Below are 20,279 nucleotides of genomic sequence, written 5' to 3' on the forward strand. Positions count from 1 at the left end.
AATTACAATAGGATCTCAGAGTTTTATATTTCATATTTCTAGTTTCAGATACAAGAATGATACGTTTATACAAATAGTATGACCACACTCAGTAGATAATAAGCTTTATAATGATACTTACAAGAGATCTTTTGCGTGAGCCATATTCCAGTTACATTATATTCATACTCATTAGCATATTTTCATAAAATCATATGGAGTGCAACATCACAGGAGCCTCCTGCTGTCCCTGTTCTGAAAATTTAAGCTATAGAAGAATTCTCCACCCTGTAATTTGCCAAGAAAGGAATTGGCTAGCTTTCAGAGCTGCGCAAACCTGAAATGGTTTGCCTTTGTGGAATTTTTGATTAAAATTAGGGTGAGTGGCACCATGTACTTCAGTTGAGCAACCCAACATTTTTTGTTCATACAGTTGCTGAATCATGGAAACATATCAGCTTAAACTAACAGGGATCAGAGACTAGTACTTTTGGTAATTATTTTTATTAGGATATCCCCCATAATCATTCTACTGTTGTTTTTCGTAGTCTGATTTAGAGAGTGTAACTGAATTGTTGTTTTGCCTGTTTGCATATATATAGCACATCAGAGTCTACATACCTCTGTGTGTGTGTGTGTTAAAATACTTAAATTAATCTGTGTATACTGTGGGGCGGGGGGCTTGGCAATTGCCTTTCTAGGTATGCTATATGCTGTTGGCGGCTATGATGGGGCGTCACGTCAGTGCCTTAGTACGGTGGAATGCTATAATTCTAGTACAAATGAGTGGACCTATGTGGCAGAAATGAGCACTAGACGGAGTGGAGCAGGTGAGTGAACAAGAATTAACAAAATGAAAGCAAATTATTATATTGCAACCAAAGAAACACGTTATTCCTTAAAATATAAAATACAGGCTGACTTATAGGACACTTCAGTATATTTACTTTTATTGTACAGTGCAGTTGACAGAAGCACTGAAGGTTACAAATGCAAAACTGTCCCATACAGTAAGGTTAGGCAAATGTTAACTGTGCAGGGGTTTTCTTCCCCATTTGTTTGTACCTTTTCATATTTACCTACTAGACTTCTTAGGCTTCTTGATATCATCATACAGAGTAATATACATGGAATGTCACATCCAGTGCTTTTACATTTCCAACTGAACTCCATTAAGCAGTTCATTGAATCACAGAAATCAGATGAGAGAGGCCTGTGTCATCTAGTCGGTGGAGGATTGCTTTCTCTAATAGGGATTTCAGTCTAACTTGAGTTGTGCAGAGTGATTGGGCTTCCACCAACTCCTTTGGAAGACTTGTTCTGCAGTCTAATTGATCTCACTGTTAGGAAGTGTTCTCCTTATATTTGTCCTTAAATTTCCATTCCTTAGTTTAATCCCATTACTTCTACTTATACAACCTTTGTTTCATCTTGAATAACCCCCTCATTACCTGTTGTTTACACCCTTCAAATATGTTTAGGCTATCATGTGCCGCCATCCCCTATCATTTAGTCAAGCTGTACACATTTATCTCTTTTAATCTTTCTTCATAAGTAAATCTCTTGTATCCTTCTTTGAACTCCCTTCAGTTTTTCTTTCTGGTATTGAAGTGCGCAGACTCTAAAACAGTAATCTAAGTGTAATCTCGCCAAGAGCTATGTGTGTGTTTTTGATTTTAAATATAACTCAAAATGCCAGAGTGACATCTACTTCTTGTTCATTGAGATACTAATGCCATTTTAGGGCTGTAGAAGTATTTCCTAAGGCCTTGTTAAATTGGGAACTCAAGTCTAGTTCGCTGATCATTGTTCTCTCTCTCTTTTGGTATTCTAGGTTTTTCCAACTTATTGAATAGTAGTTTATTTCTCCAGATGTTTTCACGTGGTCTTTTCCAAATCAAATTTAATTTTGGTATATTTCTAGCCTCTTCAGGTCCCTTTGTACTCTAAGGCCTTGGCTACACTTACCCGCTAGTTCGGCGGCTGGCAATCGAACTTCTGGGTTCGACTTATCGCGTCTAGTCTGGACGCGATAAGTCGAACCCGGAAGTGTTCGCCGTCGACTGCGGTACTCCAGCTCGGCGAGAGGAGTACCGCGGAGTCGACGGGGGAGCCTGCCTGCCGCGTGTGGACCAAGGTAAGTTCGAACTATGGTACTTCGAACTTCAGCTACGTTATTCACGTAGCTGAAGTTCCGTACCTTAGTTCGAATTAGGGGGTTAGTGTAGACCTGGCCAAAATGTCTTCCATGGTGTTTCCAGGCATACCCAATTTAGTATCTAGCAGAAGTTGCATTAATGTGCTGCTTTCTCCTTTTCCTGATGATCAGAAGAAATATTGATGTAAATAAGACCTAATGGAACTTGGATTCCTAGGTGCACCCCAATACATTTTCTACCACTTTTCCAATATTATACCTTGCCTTCTATCATTTATTCTATCTTTATTTATTGAACTCTATCACGTTTCTAATCTGTGTAGCAGTACTTAAATCCAATCCAAATTAGTTATTTTTGAGTAGTAATTCATGACACTGTATTAAAATATTTACTAAAATCCAAATACTTCATCTACAGAGTTCCATTCAGAGACCTATTTTGTAATTCTAGCTAAAAAATAACAAAAATTTGATTTGTTTATATCATACTTGCTTAAAATAGCTTGATTATTTTTTTACCTAAAATTACAAAATTAGTGCATCAAGGAATCAGTATATATGTAAATATCTGGATTCTTAGTAAAGCATTTTAGTATCTCATGAAATACTACTAACTAAACTTCTTCTTCAAGTGATTGCTCATGTCAGTTCCAAGTGTGGGTGCGCCACGTGCACAGTCGTCAGAAGGGTTTTCCCCTAGCAGTACCTGTTGAGTCAGCTGTGGAGCCCCCAGAGTGGCACCCTCATGGTGATGTATATGGGTCCCTTCCAATCCACCGCCTCTTCAGTTCCTTCTTACCACCAGTGATGGTCGTTGGAGCAGCTTTCCTTAGAAACCAACCCAGGGTTACACTTATATTGGTTTTATTAAATGCCGTTATTGGATCAAACAGGAAAGGGCTGGAGCTTATTCATGCACGCATGCACTCATTGCATTCAGACCCTCATGCACCCACATACTCTCAGAGGCGGAGAGTTACCGGAGACAGCAGAGGAAGCTGAGAAGCCAAAGCATAGTAGATCTGGTGTGTCCACCTGTGCTCACGGATCCGGGCCGGCGAGCGGGTCAAGAACCAGGGGGCTTGTGTGTATGCCTTTTTCCTTTTTTGGAACTGGGTGGCTCCTGTCATGTACCCTGAGTTTCCCTTCTGTGTCCGTCACTGAGAAACATACCCAGGCCTCGTTCCTTTCATGCATACCAGGTTCTTCTTTTCTTTACAGCACCCCATGATTGCCTTCTCAGGGCAGATTACATTAGACACACCTGGCTCCGGGCTCTTTTCTCCTTGCAGTTCCTCTCCGACCAGTCCCACATAAACTCCCTTCTCTGCCCCACACATTTCCTTGTTCTCACACTCTCTGATTGCGTGATGGAATGTTGCAAAGCTTGGAGGTTTATACAAGTGGTAACTGAAAAGGTTACAAAGCTTGCAAAAATTACAAAACTTAAAAGGCTATGCTAAAAATAACTAAAGTTACAAAGTTTCCCAAAAGGTTACAGAACTTAATGATCATACTAGCAATGACTGAAAAGTTACAAATCTTACAATCCCATTCTACTGGATTGAGCAGAGGCTTTATATAACACTTTCTCTCTCTCTCTTGCATTTAGCAAGTAATTTCCTAGTGGGCTGTTATCCATTTTTCTGTAAATAGTTTTAAAAGTTGTAGTTAGTATTACGGTATGTCTACACTACGGGATTACTCCAAATTTTCAGAATTCGATTTTTGGCAACTGATTGTATAAAGTTGAGTGCATGCGGCCACACTAAGCACATTAATTTGGCAGTGTACGTCTATGTACCGAGGCTAGCGTCGACTTCGAGAGCATTGCACTGTGGGTAGCTATCCCATAGTTCCCGCAGTCTCCCCCGCCCATTGGAATTGTGGGTTGAGATCCCAATGCTTGATGGGGCAAAAAACATTGTTGCTAGTGGTTCTGGGTACAGCCTCACCCCTCCCTCCGTGAAAACAACGGCAGGCAACCGTTTCGCGTCTTTTTTCCCTGGGTGAACTGTGTGCAGACGCCGTACCATGGCAAGCATGGAGCCCGGTCAGCTCGAGACAGCAGTCATGAACATTGTAAACACCTCACGCATTATATCGTGCAGTTTATGCTGAACCAGAACCTGAAAAACCAGGCAAGGAGGAGGCTGCGACTGCAGCACGACGACAAGAGTGATGAGGACATGGACATGGACACAGAATTCTCTCAAACCGTGGGCCCCGGCGCTTTGGAGATCATGCTGTTAATGGGGCAGGTTATAGTCGTGGAACGCCGATTCTGGGCCCGGGAAACAAGCACAGACTGGTGGGACCACATAGTGTTGCAGGTGTGGGACGATTCCCAGTGGCTGCGAAACTTTCGCATGCGTAAGGGCACTTTCATGGAACTTTGTGACTTGCTTTCCCCTGCCCTGAAGCGCCAGAATACCAAGATGAGAGCAGCCCTCACAGTTGAGAAGCGAGTGGCAATAGCCCTGTGAAAGCTTGCAACGCCAGACAGCTACCGGTCAGTCGGGAATCAATTTGGAGTGGGCAAATCTACTGTGGGGGCTGCTGTCATGCAAATAGCCAAAGCAATCACTGAGCTGCTGCTACCAAAGGTAGTGACTCTGGGAAATGTGCAGGTCATAGTGTATGCCATTGCTGCAATGGGATTCCCTAACTGTGGTGGGGCAATAGATGGAACCCATATCCCTATCTTGGCACCGGAGCACCAGGGCAGCCAGTACATAAACCGCAAGGGGTACTTTTCAATGGTGCTGCAAGCACTGGTGGATCACAAGGGATGTTTCGCCAATATCACCAAACGTGAGATGGCCGGAAAGGGTTCATGACACTCGCGTCTTTAGGAACACTAATCTGTTTAAATGGCTGCAGCAAGGGATTTACTTCCCAGACCTGAAAATAACCGTTGGGGATGTTGAAATGCCTATAGTTATCCTTGGGGACCCAGCCTACCCCTTAATGCCATGGCTCATGAAGTCATACACAGGTAGCCTGGACAGTAGTCAGGAGCTGTTCAACTACAGGCTGAGCAAGTGCAGAATGGTGGTAGAATGTGCATTGGGACGTTTAAAGGGTTGCTGGCGCACTTTACTGACTCGCTCAGACCTCAGCCAAACCAATATTCCCATTGTTATTGCTGCTTGCTGTGTGCTCCACAGTCTCTGTGAGAGTAAGGGGGAGATCTTTATGGCGGGGTGGGAGGCTGAGGTAAATCGCCTGGCCGCTGATTATGTGCAGCCAGACACCAGGGCGATTAGAAGAGCACACCAGGAAGCACTGCACATCAGAGAAGCTTTGAAAACCAGTTTCATGACAGGCCAGGCTACGGTGTGAAAGTTCTATTTGTTTCTCCTTGATGAAAACCCGCCCCCTTGATTGACTCATTCTTTGTAAGCAACCCACCCTCCCCCTTTGATCACAGCTTGCTTTCAAAGGAAATAAAGTCACTATCATTTAAAAATCATGTATTCTTTATTAATTGATTATAAAAAGAGGGAGAAAATGACAGGGTAGCCCGAGTGGGGTTTGGGAGGAGGATAGGAGGGAAGGAAAAGGCCACTTCAAAAGTTCAAAATAATGACAGTCTTTTGGTTGGGCTGTCCAGTGGGGTGGAGTGGGAGGCTGCACAGAGTCTCCCCTCCCCCCCGCCCGTGTTCTTACACGTCTGGGTGAGGAGGCTATGGAACAAGGTGATGGAGGAGGGCGGTTATACAGGGGCTGCAGCGGCACTCTGTGATCCTACTGCTGTTCCTGAAGCTCCACCAGATGCCGGAGCATGTCCGTTTGCTCATGCAGCAGCCCCAGTGTTGCATCCCTCCACCTCTCATCTCGAGCGTCCCTCCTCTCCTCATGTTCGTCCCTCATGGCCTCACATTCACTGGCAGCTTTCCTGTACTGGGATACCGTGTCCTTCCGCTCATTCAGATGAGCTCTTTCATCGCGGGTCGATTGCATGATTTCCGAGAACATTTTGTGTCATGTGTGTTTTTTTTCGCTGCCTTATCTGAGATAGCCTTCGGGATGGAGGAGGGAAGCTTGAAAAATTTGCAGCTGCGGGAGGGAAAAAAGGGAGAGAATTATTTAAAAAAAATACATTTTACACAACAATGCTTATGCTCTTTCACGGTGAAAAACACTATTCACATTACATAGCCCATGTGATTTCGGTACAAGGTTGCATTTTGCATCTTGTATTGAGTGCCTGCGGCTTTGGTGTGAGAGATCACAGACGCAGGGCCGGGCAACAGAATTTGGCTTCCATGCAGCCATGGTAAGCCATTGTCTTTCGGCTTCTGCAACCTACATAAAAGCAGCGCCCTCCTTTCCCATACCAAGCAAAGCCCGTTCAGTGCTGCAGTTTTCCTGTTAACGTGCAGCAGCAGAAACCAAACTAACCCCACCCCCCATCCAATTCTCTGGGATGATCGCTTTATCCCTCCCCCCACCACGTGGCTGGTATCAGGGAAGATCCCTGCTAGCCAAATGCGAAAAGCTCAGCGCCAATTCCCCCTCCCCCCCCCCCCCCAGCCCCCGCTTGGCTAATTGCAGGGAAGGATTTCTTTTCAGCCACAGGCAAACAGCCCACTAGGAACGGCCACCTCTGTCCCCTTAATTAAATTCCCATATTTCAACCAGGTTACCATGAACGATATCACTCTCCTGAGGATAACACAGCTAGATAAAGAACGGATGCTGCTTGAATGCCAGCAAACACCGGGACCATACGCTGCCAGGCTTTGTCATGCAGTGATACCAGATTACTTGCTACTAGCATGGCATGGGCAAGTGTCCTACCATGGAGGACGGAATAAGGCTGCACTGCCCAGAAACCTTCTGCAAAGGCTTTTGGAATACCTCCAGGAGAGCTTCATGGAGATGTCCCTGGAGGATTTCCACTCCATCCCCAGACACGTTAACAGACTTTTCCAGTAGCTGTACTGGCCGCGAATGCATCCCAAGTCCTCAGGGCAAATTAATCATTAAAAAACGCTTGCTTTTAAACCATATTTTATATATTTACAAAGGTACACTCACCAGAGGTCCCTTCCATGGCTTCATGATCTGGGATACCGCCTTGGGAGGGTACTTCAATCAGGCTGAGAAAAAGATCCTGGCTGTTGGGGAGAACGGAGTGCTGTGTGCTGTCCTCAAGCTCGCTGCCTCCTCCTCCTCCTCATCTTCCCCGTCCACAGAATCCTCAGGCATGGCTGAGAGTATCCCCTCCTCGGAATCCACGGTCAGGGGTGGGGTAGTGGTGGCGGCCCCCCCTAGAATTGCATGCAGCTCAGCGTAGAAGCGACATGTCTGCGGCTCTGCCCCAGGCCTTCCATTTTCTTCTTTGGTTTTCTGGTAGGCTTGTCTGAGCTCCTTAACTTTCACGCGGCACTGATACAAGTCCCTATTGTGGCTTCTCTCCACCATGGCCTTGAAGATTTTTTCAAATGTTTTGGCATTTCGTCTTTTGGAACGTAGTTCTGCTAGCACAGAATCCTCTCCTCATGTAGCGATCAGATCCAGTACCTCCCGTACGGTCCATGCTGGTGCTCTTTTTCGATTCTCGGACTGCATGGTTACCTGTGCTGATGAGTTCTGCGTGGTCACCTGTGCTCTCCACGCTGGGCAAACAGGAAATGAAATTCAAAAGTTTGCGGGGCTTTTCCTGTCTACCTAGCCAGTGCATCCGAGTTCAGATTGCTGTCCAGAGCGGTCACAATGGTGCACTTGGGATAGCTCCTGGAGGCCAATACCGTCGAATTGTGGCCACACTAACCCTAATTCGAAATGGCAGTGTCAATTTCGGCGCTACTCCCCTCATCGGGGAGGAGCACGGAAATCGATTTTAAGAGCCCTGTATGTTGAAGTAAATGGCTTCATTGTGTGGATGGGTGCAGGGTTAATTCGATTTAACGCTGCTAAATTCGACCTAAACTCATAGTGTAGACCAGGCCTTAGTGTTAGTAGTTAGGTTTTAGCTGTGGGTTTCCCCCCACACCACCCTTTGCTCCCGCCAGGGACTGGGGCATGTCTTGGCCTCTGGGTTTCAAGCTGTGTGGATCCTGCCTGAAGCCCATGATAAGGGGAGACTCACACGACTCCTGTCTGAAGTGCCAGGGAGGGGCACACCAGGCCAACAGGTGCAAGATCTGCAGGGGCTTCAAGCCCAGAACTAAAAAGGAGCGGGACTTTCGGCTGAAGCTCCTCTTGATGGAGTTATCCATTCATCCCCAGACAGCCCAGATGGCATCTGACCCACGTTCGGTACTTTGGTGCACAGCGCGCCGGCCTGGGTGCAGGAGGCTTCGACACTGAGAAAGGACTCGGTTAAGGAATCTCGGTGGCACCATAATTCCCCGGCACCGAAGACCACCTCCAGTGCCAGCACAAGGCACGGCTCCCATTCGCCGGTGCCGTGCAAAAAGAAAAGAGCAGACAGAGTGCTCCCCCACTAAAATAGTGGAGCAAGCAGGCACCAGTAGGGTGCGTCCCACATCGGGACACTCAACCTCGGCCCCATCTATACTGGCACTGTTGACTTCAGCTTTGTGGGGAGGTCCATTAAGTCTGGTCCTGGTGGACTCCCTAGTGCACGAGGACCTGGAGGACAACATAGGTCTTCTGTCCACACCGGACGCATTTGAAACGGCCAGGGACTTGATCGCCATGACAGCACAGTCCCCTGATCTGGCATTGGCACTGGCTCTACAGAGGGGAAATGTGCCCCAAGGCAAGCCAGCATCGATGCGGCGCCAATCATCCTCGCCACGGCACCATTCCCTGGCACTGTTTCAGTCTGCACCGCCCTGGTCACCAAAATCGGACTATTCTTCGGAGGCGGAGGCAGACTCCTATGTCTCTAGGCTAGCCGGTACCGTTCCCAGCACTATCTGAGGCAGAATGAAGGGCAAACGGTGCCTGTGATGTCCTGGCCCCCACAGTGGCAGGGGCCAGCCCAGTGGCCTTTTTGGACACCGTGGGCCTACCATCAAGTCCAAGAGCTGGGCTCCAGATCCCTGTCAGTGGCCTCGGAGGTTCGGATCCCTCCTTCAGCCACCTCTGTAACCTGGGAGTCTCCCCATGTGCAGGACATGGACGTCCAGGTCAGCACTGGGCACCAACGCTATCCCCTGTGCTGCTCAAGGTGTCACCACTCAGGACGACCCTCGTGAGCCAGAGGGTCAAGAAGACCCAGTGCCCCCAAGGACGTCGTCGTCCTCCTCCCCAGATGAGGTGGTGGTGGGTACTTCTACTATGCTGCCTGCTATAGACTCCAGGGCACATCAGGACCTGCTTAGCAGGGTGGCCCAGAACCTAAATATGCAGGCAGAGGAGGTCTCTGAGGAGAATGATCCGATGGTAGACATTCTGGTCCCCTAAAGGACCTTCAAGGGTAGGGTTGCCCCATATCAAGACTATCCAAAACATCACTAACGTGTTGTGGCACACACCCGCCTCTATCCCCCCACGTGGACAAGGGGGTGGAATGCTAATACTTTGTGCCATCCAAAGAGTACAAGTGGCTCTTTACCCACCTGCAGCCAGGTATGCTGGTGGTGGAGGCGGCTAACCACAAGGAGCGGCAGGGATAGCCGGGGTCTACCCCCAAATCCAAGGACGCTAAGAAGCTGGACCTCTTCGGTTGGAAAGTGTACTCCACTGGGGGGCTCCAGCTTCGCATAGCAAAACCAGCAGGTGGTCCTCAGCCGTTACTGCTACAACTCCTGGAATACCTTGGCCAAGTTCCAGGAATTGCTCCCCGTGGACTCCTGCTCCAAGTTTGGCATAGTCTTGGAGGAAGGCAAGGTAGTCGCAAGGACCTCGCCACAGGCCACCTTAGACTTTGCAGATTCGACTACCCGCACGATGGCTACTGCCATAGCCATGAGGCGCAGCTCATGGCTTTAGGTCTCAGGGCTCCCGCATGAGGTCAGAATATTATCCAGGACCTACCCTTTCACTGCTCTGGGCTCTTTTCAGAGCAAAGAGACTCTTGGCTTCTGGGCTCGGGGACTCGCAGGCAACCCTTAAATCCCTGGGAATACACATGCTGATCCCCCAGCAGAAGCTGTTCAAACCTCAGCCCGCCCCCATGCTTTTTACTCTGCTCCTCCCAGACAAGATTATAATAGGAAGCGGGGCAGGAGTAGCGGGAGGCGCCCCGCTCAGTCCTCCTCTGGCCACAGCCAAGCAGTGGCGAAACAGCCCTCGGCCTCAAAACCAAACTTTTGAAGATACACCTGAGGATGGAGCACCAGCCCAACTCCCGGGTCCTTCCCCTCTCTTTGCGAATTGTCTATCCCATTTTTACTCTGCCTGGTCTCAAATAACCTCAGACCAATGGGTCTTGAGCATGGTAGAATTGGGATATTCTATCCAATTCTGTTCCCTCCCGCCTTCCCACCCACCCTTCCCATCCCTCTTCAGGGACCCTTCTCATGAGTAACTTCTAGTACAGGAGACGCAAACGCTCTTGCAACGTGGGGTGGTAGAGGAGGTTCCTCTGGAGTTCAGGGGCAGGGGGTTCTACTCCCATTATTTCCTAATCCCCAAGGCCAAGAGTGGGCTCAGGCCCATTTTAGACCTGCAAAACCTCAACAGATTCATGAAGAACTTGAAGTTCCGCATGATCTCCCTGGCTTCCATCATTCCCTCTCTGGATCCGGGGGACTGGTACACCGCCTTCGACTTGAAGAACACTTACTTTCACGTGTCCATAATCCCATCCCATAGATGATTCCTTCACTTTGTGGTCAACAACATCTACCACCAGTTCACGGTCCTCCCCTTTGGCTTATCGGCAGCCCCTTGGGTGTTCACCAAGTGCATGGCAGTCAAGGCAGCCTTTCTGAGGAAATGACAGGTGCAAGTATTCCCATAGCTGGACGACTGGCTAATCAAGGGTCATTCTTGGGCCCAAGTGAAGGACCACGTGAGCATCGTCCGCATGACTTTCCTCAGGCTCGGCCTCATCTTGAACATGGCAAAGTCAACCATAACTCCCACTCAGAGGATAGAGTTCATTGGGGCCCTCCTAGACTCCACCCTGGCCAGGGCTTCTCTTCCGGAAGCTTGTTTCCTTGCTATGAACGCCATCATAAAATATGTCAACAGATTTCCCAAGATGACTGCGTGGAATTGCCTAAAGTTGCTTGGGCATATGATGGCTTGCACGTCTGTGGTACAGCCTGCCAGACTGCAGTTATGTCCCCTTCAGGCATGCCTAGCCCGAGTTTACAGGCCGAACCAAGACCACCTAGACAGATTGGTCACTCTTACTTCTCAGGTTCTCGAGTCCCTGTGATGGTGGCTCGACCCACAAACAGTATGTGTGGGAATATACTTGTCCAAACCTCAGCCAACGCTGTCACTAGTCACAGATGTGTCAGCGATGGGATGGGGAGCGCACCTAGGCGATCTCAGGACTCAAGCTCTGTGGTCCCAGACAGAACTTTCGCTGCACATCAACGTCAAGGAGCTGCGTGCAGTGCACCTCACTTGCCAGACGTTTCAAACCCATCTACAGGGCAGCTGTGTATCGGTATATTCTATATAATGTTCTATATAAACAGACGGTGGTGTTCACTCCTCTCCCCTGTATCAGGAAGCCCTCAAGCTGTGGGAATTCTGCATCACCCACTCGATACAATTGGAGGCCTCGTATCTTCCGGGTTCGCTGAACGAACTGGCTGATCATCTCAGCAGGTCTTTTCACGGCCACGAGTGGCCGCTTCACCCAGACGTCACCATCAACATTTTCCAGATAGACCTATTCGTGACATGGCACAACAGGAAGTGGCAGCAGTTCTGCTCCTTCCTGAATCACAGCCAGGGCTGGCTCGCGGATGCCTTTCTCCTGTTCTGGAAAGGCACCTGCTGTATGCATTCCTGCCATTCCCACTCATCCACAAGGTTCACCTCAAGGTCTGACGAGATAAGGCATTGTTAATCTTGATAGCACCAGCATGGCCACGTCAGCACTGGTTCACCACACTGCTGCATCTGTCGGTGGATACGCCTATAACTCTGCCCCTTATTCTGGAGTTGATCACACAGGACCACAGCCGCCTTCAGCACCCCACCCTAGAGTCTCTCCACCTCACAGCATGAAAGCGCCATGGCTGAACCTGTTAGAACTCCTGTGCTTGGATTCCATTAGGCAGGTGCTCCTTCTACGCACACCACTTATCTAGCTAAGTGGAAGAGATTTTCAATTTAGTCCATTGCAGGCCTTAATTCCCTTCATCTTGGACTATTTACTTCATTAAAAGCAGCAGGGGCTGGCAGTATTGTCAATGAAAATGCACCTGGCCGCGATTTCGGCTTTCCATCCCGGCTCAATGGACCGTTCAGTATTTGCTAACCCTATGGTTGGACACTTCCTCAAGGGGCTAGACAGACTGTACCCTCAAGTAAGAAAGCTGATTCCCCCATGGGATCTTAATCTGGTGCTCTCGAGAGTGATGGGCGCTCCCTTTGAGCCCCTGGCGACTTGCTCTCTTCTTTACCTCTCTTGGAAGGTGGCATTCCTTGTGGCTGACTTTGGCTAGGAGGGTATCTGAGCTCAAGTCCCTGACATACGAGCCCCCTTATACTGTGTTTTACAAGGACATGGTGCAGTTGCAGCCGAACCCAACTTTCCTCCCAAAGATGGTTTCACAATTTCATATGAATCAGGACATTTTTCTGCCAGTGTAGTTCCCTAAGCTACATGTCACGAACCGAGAACGTATGCTCCATTCCCTGGATGTCAAACGGGTGTTAGCCTTTTACATCGAGCGGACAAAGCCATTTAGGAAGTCGACCCAGCTCTTGGTAGCAATTGCGGAGAGGATGAGAGGGCTACCGGTGTCATCCCAAAGGATCTCTTCTTGGATCACGGCTTGTATCAGGGCATGCTATGACCTAGCAAAGATGCCGGCCCCACCGTGGACAGCTCACTCCATGAGAGTGCAAGCTTCATCTGCAGCTTTCCTGGCGCAGGTCCCTGTTCAGGACATCTGCAGGGCAGTAATGTGGTCATCTGTTCACACCTTTATGTCACACTACGCCATCACACAGCAGGCTAGAGATGATGTCTCATTTGGTAGAGCTGTGCTACAGTCTGCAACTCAGTGAACTCCAACCCCTCCTCTGGGGGACTGTTTTGGAGTCACCTACTTGGAATCAACATGAGCAATCACTCGAAGAAAAAAAACGGATACCTACCTTTCAGAACTGTTGTTCTTTGAGATGTTGCTCATGTCCATTCCAAGACCCACCTGCCTCCCCTCTGTCAGAGTATCTGGCAAGAAGGAACTGAAGAGGCGGTGGGTTGGCAGGGACCCTCACCGCCATGAGGGCACCACTCCAGGGAGCTCCACAATTGACCCAACGGGTACTGCTAGGGGAAAAACCTTCTGACGACTGTGCACACAGCATGCACACTCCTACTTGGAATGGACATGAGCAACACATCTCGAAGAACAATTACAAAAGGTAGGTAACTGTTCTTTATATTAGCTTGGAGATGAGAAGTAGATTAAAAACTGGCCAAAGGATTATAAAAAGGGCACTAATAAATATTAGTGATATCTAACACTAGTTTGTACACCTCTACCCCGATATAACGCTGTCCTTGGGAGCCAAAAAATCTTACTGTGTTATAGGTGAAACCGCATTATATCAAACTTGCTTTGATCCGCTGGAGCGTGCAGCCCCGGCCCCCTCCCCCGCCGGAACGCTGCTTTACCGCATTATATCTGAATTCGTGTTATATCGGATCGCGTTATATCGGGGTAGAGGTGTAATTGAATTTTATGATTGGAAATGTTTGCATATAAGCAGGCTAATTATTTGAGTCATTAACAAGAGTAATAATAATTGATGAATTGCAGCAAAATTTCACTTTTCAATCTGCTCCCATATATATTTTATCCAATGGTACAAAGGGGAGTTAGAATTTGCTTTTACAAACTAATGTTGCTTAATGCCCATGGCCCAGTTATCCAACGGTGGCTAGATTACAAAGAAACATAAGAATGCTGACACTGAGCATTGTCACTCCTAACTTTATTAGATGCTTAGAAAGTTACTGGGATTCCCAAAAGCCCGAGTTTGGCACCATATACAATGAATGGATAGAGAGAGGCACATCAGAATGGGATTTACAAAAGGCAGCACGTTGAGTCTCTTATGGTAGATATCTCTGTGGGAGATGTAGAGGAGAGGGGTGTTTCCTGAGTGTCTCCACTATGGATAAACACTTAAAGGAATGGAGCCAGAGTGAGCAAGCATGAGACTGATGCTGTAGCCTGGCGGTTAGAGCACTCTTATGATGTGGAAGACCCAGAATCCAGTCCCTTGCACCAATGAATTTTTTTAAATTTATTCCCAATGGAACAACTCCAACAGGAGAGACTGAGGGAGCCCACATCAAAATAGCTCTATGTCCAATGGTTAGGGCACTTACCTGAGAGATGACAGATCCCTGTTCAAATCCCTTCTTCCCTTCAGGTGGCAGGGGGACTTGAACCAGAGGTCTGCCACCTCCCAGGTGAGTATCCTAACCACTGGACTAAAAGTTAGGAGGGAGTTCCTTCTTCTCTCCCTTGCTGTTTTGTGGAAGCTCATTTATAGGGGCCCAATCTGGCAGACAAGCTTGGAGCTACTATATTGGGCCTTGCTAGTGAGTTAGGTAGAGGAACAACTCTCTTCCCCTGGTTACAGCATCGCTCTGGGACTTGGGCATCCAGATATCTAGAGTGGGCTGCAGTGTGCATGAGCAGAGGCAGATACATAGGCATCTAGGAAACTTTTACTGCAAAAAATTAGGTGCTGAGCTAATAGAGGCACCTGCACAGATCCGCAGCAGTTGAGTTGGGGTTTTGTGAATCCCAGTGGGACCTGGTTTTAGGATTTAGGCACCTAAAGTTGTAGTTAGGCACCAGAGTCCTTTTGTGAATCTAGCTCTAAAAAATTTCAGATTCTTTTTTTCCTCTTATATTCCATTATTTTATCAAGGACTGAAATTCAGTTTACTAGATGGTAATTGCCAGGATCACTTTTGTCCAAGTTTTGTACCACATTTGTTTTTTTCCCAGTCTTCTGTTACCTTTTTGGTTCTCCGTGACTTCTAGAAATAGTCAGTGATTCAGGGTTTTACTTAATCCCCTTCAAGTAAAACTTTACTAACATAATTCAGTGGGTTATATGTAAAGAAGTGTTAAATACATGTAAAAATTATATCAGTAATTTGGAAAAAAAATAAGTTTTGCTTGCATTACTGTGCTGTATTTCAATATGATCATAGTGACCAGATATACTGACTTATCAGAATGTTTCTATTTTGGGATTTGTCCTATTGTCACAGTAGGTTTTATTAAAGTAGGAGTTTGATCTTGTTTTAGTTAAACCTCCTGGATATATGGTCACCCCAAAGGACTTCTGCCCATTCCCACTGCATGCTTGTGTCGGCTTCACACAAAGATTGACTTTCAGCTGCCTGGCCCCTTTAGAGCCACCTGCCTCTCAGCTGATCAGCATAGGGACGGAAGTCATATCTGCTCCTGGCTACAGCTGAGAGGAGTGCGCTGCATCACACAGGGATGAGGATCTTAAATCCCATGTCCACCAAGTCTTTTGGGAGGGGTAAAGGGTAAGACAAGAACCAGGAAAATGGGCAGAAGAAAACAAAAGAACAGGAAGTGCAAGAGGACGACAACAAGAAGATATAGATGAAAGCAGCAAGAAATGAGGTATGACTTGGAAATGGGGGTTGGTGGAGGGGTAATAAAGGATAGACCAAAGGGGAGTGGAAGGTGATATTAAAAAGTAATATGTTAAATGGTTGGGTTTTGAGAAGTAAATATACTAAACAATAAGGCCGGCGGCTACAGTTGGGTGGAGTTAGGTCAGAGAGATGGGACAAAATAGTAACGAAACCCAATCTTTTTATATATTTGGTTTGGCTATATGACTGCATCTCAAATTTGTGCTAAAAATCTCATCCTTCCTCAAGCCCTCTCATATTGAAAGCTGTATTACATGTATGCTGTGTGATACTCTACACTAAAGTGAGATCACCGAGCAGTAGAAAGAAAAGTGACACAATATTGCATTATGATCGATGTTGCAGCCATAAACAATAGCAACCAAAATACCCATTAGCTGAACTTAATGATAGTCCATACTGAGTATCACTGATAAAGCAATGGATAACGTGATTTTATAATGTTGGTATAGTGATGTTTTATGGTAGCTATTTTTTTTAGACTTTTATTACTCCCTAATTATTCCAGTCTCCCTCCTTTTTAGTTTTCTTATTGAAGACCGACATTAAAATTTAAGTATTTCAGCAGAGGTCATGTCCCTCTTTATGTATTAATGGCCTTACTATATAATATATTTTCCCCAAAGTATATTTTTGAAAGTCCTTGATACTCACCTCACACTTTGGCTGGACAAAGTGGAGAAATGGTCTGAAGTAAATAGGATGAAATTCAATAAGGACAAATGCAAAGTACTCCACTTAGGAAGGAACTATCAGTTGCACACATACAAAATGGAAAATGACTGCCTAGGAAGGAGTACTGTGGAAAGGGATCTGGGGGTCATAGTGGACCACAAGATAAATATGAGTCAACAGTGTAACACTGTTGCAAAAAAAGCTAACATCATTCTGGGATATATTAGCGGGAGTGTTGTAAGCAAGACACAGAAGTAATTCTTCCGCTCTACTCCTCACTGATTAGACCTCAACTGGAATGCCACATTTCAGGAAAGATGTGAACAAATTGGAGAAAGTCCAAAGAAGATTAACAAAAATGATTAAAGGTCTAGAAAACATGACTTATGGGGGAAGATTAAACAAACCCAATTTTTTCAGTCTGGAAAGGAGAAAACTGAAAGGGGACATAACAATTTTCAAGTACATAAAAGGATGTTACAAGGAGGAGGGAGAAAAATTGTTCTTAACCTCTGAGGATAGAAAAAGAAGCAATGGGCTTAAATTGCAGCAAGGGAGGTATAGGACATTAGGAAAAACTTCCTGTCAGGGTGGTTAAGCACTAGAATAAATTTCTTAGGGAGGTTGTGGAATCTCCATCATTGGAGATTTTTAAGAGCAGGTTAGACAAACACCTGTCAGGAATGGTCTAGATAATACTTAGTCCTGTCATGAGTGCAGGGGACTGGACTAGATGACCTTTCAAGGTCCCTTCCAGTCCTATGATTCTATGATTAACTTTTTCTAACCATATCTTTTCTCTGAACGCCATAACTGATTCCCTCCCCCTTTTCATTTGCAATATAGGTTTTATTTTAAATTCTTAATCTTTTGAGAAGCCCTTTTTGAAACCACATTTGGCCAACTCTTATAGCTTACACTTTTTTGTTTAGCAGTCTGTGCCATAATTGTCTCCTGGGATTTCCCAACCAACTTCCATACTGGTGAATTTTAATATTTCTGTTCATCATACATTATTTACTAGTGTCTTAACTCCAAAAACTTGCCTTTCTGAAATATACTATGCTAATACCATTATGTTCTATTATCCCATTTCTTATTATAGTGGTGAATAAGCAGCTGTTATCACTGGTTCCAAGGTTTTCTAGGATTCTCACATTTTCAGTTGGTTTATACTTATCAGGCCTTGTCTACACTACGAGAGTAGTTCGATTTTACTTAAATCGAATATTTGGAATCGATATTGCAAAGTCGAACGTGTGTGTCCACACTAAGGACAGTAATTCGACTTTGTGAGTCCACACTAACGGGGAAAGCGTCGACATTGGAAGCGGTGCACTGAGGGCAGCTATCCCACAGTTCCCGGAGTCCCCGCCGCCCATTGGAATTCTGGGTGGAGCCGCAAATGCCTTCTGGGTAAAAAAAAAAGGGGCCAGGGTGCTTTTGGGTAACTGTCGTCATCCGTCCATCACTCCCGCCCTCCCTCCCTCCCTGAAAGCGCCGGCGGGAAATCATTTCGCGCACTTTTCAAGTCATTGACAGCGTGGACGCCACAGCACTGTGAGCATGGAGCCCGCTGCAACCATCGCTGCAGTTGTGGCCGCTCTCAACGCCTCGCAGCTTATCATACAGGTTGCCCTGAGGCAGATGCAGAAAAGTCAGGCGAGGAGGCTACGTCAACGCGGTGATGGCCTGAAGTCTGAGAGTAGCACAGACCTCTCAGAAAGCAGGGGACCCAGCGCCGAGGACATCACGGTGGCAATGGGTCATGTTGATGCTGTGAAACGGCGATTCTGGGCACGGGAAACAAGCACTGAGTGGTGGGACCGCATAGTGCTGCAGGTCTGGGATGAATCACAGTGGCTGCGAAACTTCCGCATGCGGAAGGGAACTTTCCTTGAACTTTGTGAGTTGCTGTCCCCTGCCCTGAAGCGCAATGACACCCGGATGCGACCAGCCCTGACTGTCCAGAAGCGAGTGGCCATAGCCCTCTGGAAGCTTGCAACGCCTGACAGCTACCGGTCAGTCGCGAGCCAGTTTGGGGTGGGCAAATCTACCGTGGGGGTTGTTGTGATGCAAGTAGCCAAGGCAATCGTTGATGTACTGCTGCCAAAGGTAGTGACCCTGGGAAACTTGGAGGCGATCATAGATGGCTTCGCAGCGATGGGATTCCCAAACTGCGGTGGGGCCATAGATGGAACTCACATCCCTATCCTGGCACCGGACCACCAGGCCAGCCAGTACATTAACAGAAAGGGCTACTTTTCCATGGTGCTGCAAGCACTGGTGGACCACAGGGGACGTTTTACCAACATCAATGTCGGATGGCCGGGCAAGGTTCATGACGCTCGTGTTTTCAGGAACTCTGGTCTGTTTAGACGGCTGCAGCAAGGTATTTACTTCCCGGACCACAAAATAACTGTTGGGGATGTGGAGATGCCTATAGTCATCCTCGGGGACCCAGCCTACCCGCTAATGCCCTGGCTCATGAAGCCCTATACAGGTGCCCTGGACACTGAAAAAGAACTCTTCAACTACCGGCTGAGCAAGTGCAGAATGGTGGTGGAGTGTGCTTTTGGACGTCTCAAGGGGAGATGGAGAAGCTTGCTGACTCGCTGTGATCTCAGCGAAACCAATATCCCCATTGTTATAGCAGCTTGCTGTGTGCTCCACAATCTCTGTGAGAGCAAGGGGGAGACCTTTATGGCGGGGTGGGAGGTTGAGGAAATTAGCCTGGCTGCTGATTACTCACAGCCAGACAGCCGGGCGATTAGAAGAGACCAGCGGGAAGCGCTGTGCATCCGGGAGGCTTTGAAAGCAAAGTTCCTGAGTGAGCAGGGTAACCTGTGACTTTCTAATTTTGTGTACAGAGAAGCCTTCACCCCACTTCCAACACACGTTTCAAAATAAAAATAGTTCTACTTTGTTAAAGCACACCGTTTTCTTTAATACTGTTTTCGCGGGAATTTTTTAAAACTGGGACGCAGACTGTGGTGCGGAGCGGGTGTAGTGTAGTCGCGCGAATGCAGCTTCTAAACTCAAGGACTGACAGGCTCCGCTGCGGTGGGATGGTTCTTTCAACGGAGCCTGTCACCCCTCCTGATACGGACTGTGTGTATGGGGGGTCTATGTGAGTTTGTGGCAGGGGTGGGACGGTTACAGATCCCCTGCTGTGTGGCTCTGTGATCCTGCCTAAGGACCGCCGCTTAAGATCTCTAACTGCCCTCCCCTGACACAAAGTCACAGAGCAACCCACCCCCCACCACATAACATGAAAAGAACCTCCCAGACTAACCAGGGTAAGTAGTCACTGCATCACTGCACTATGTATGTGCCCTGCTGCTGTGCCTGCCCCCTACTATGTACCCTGCCAAAGGTGACTGTCCTGTCCAATTACCAACCCCCTTTCCCCCCCCTCCTCCAAAAGAACATGATGGAAACAGTAGTTAACAGAAACATATTTTTTATTATCAACTACACATGGGACTGGGAAGTGAAACTTGGACGGGGGCTTGTGTCAGGCGGGAAGGAAAGAACTTGTCAAACTTTGGGGAATGAGAGCCTTCTGCTGCTCGAGCTCTCTGCAGGGGTGGAGTGAGAGTTAGCAGGGACTCTGCCGCCTCTCCTTCTGTGCACTTTGGGTGAAGGGAGTATGGGACTTGGTGGCGGGGGAGGGCGGTTAGAGATGGA

The 20,279-nt window shown here is 47.3% G+C and overlaps 1 protein-coding gene across 3 annotated transcripts in view; it reads left to right on the forward strand.

Annotated features, from left to right (window-relative positions):
• Positions 1-20,279, forward strand: part of KLHL2 (kelch like family member 2) — a 126,002-nt gene that overhangs the window by 100,038 nt on the left and 5,685 nt on the right. For all 3 annotated transcript variants that reach the window (XM_034771925.1, XM_034771927.1, XM_034771926.1), the window contains one exon: positions 681-809. In XM_034771925.1, the coding sequence (XP_034627816.1) occupies positions 681-809 (129 nt within the window). The remainder of the gene's footprint in view (positions 1-680; positions 810-20,279) is intronic.

Source organism: Trachemys scripta, chromosome 5, assembly GCF_013100865.1.
Source record: "Trachemys scripta elegans isolate TJP31775 chromosome 5, CAS_Tse_1.0, whole genome shotgun sequence".
NCBI classification, from domain to species: Eukaryota; Metazoa; Chordata; order Testudines; family Emydidae; genus Trachemys; species Trachemys scripta.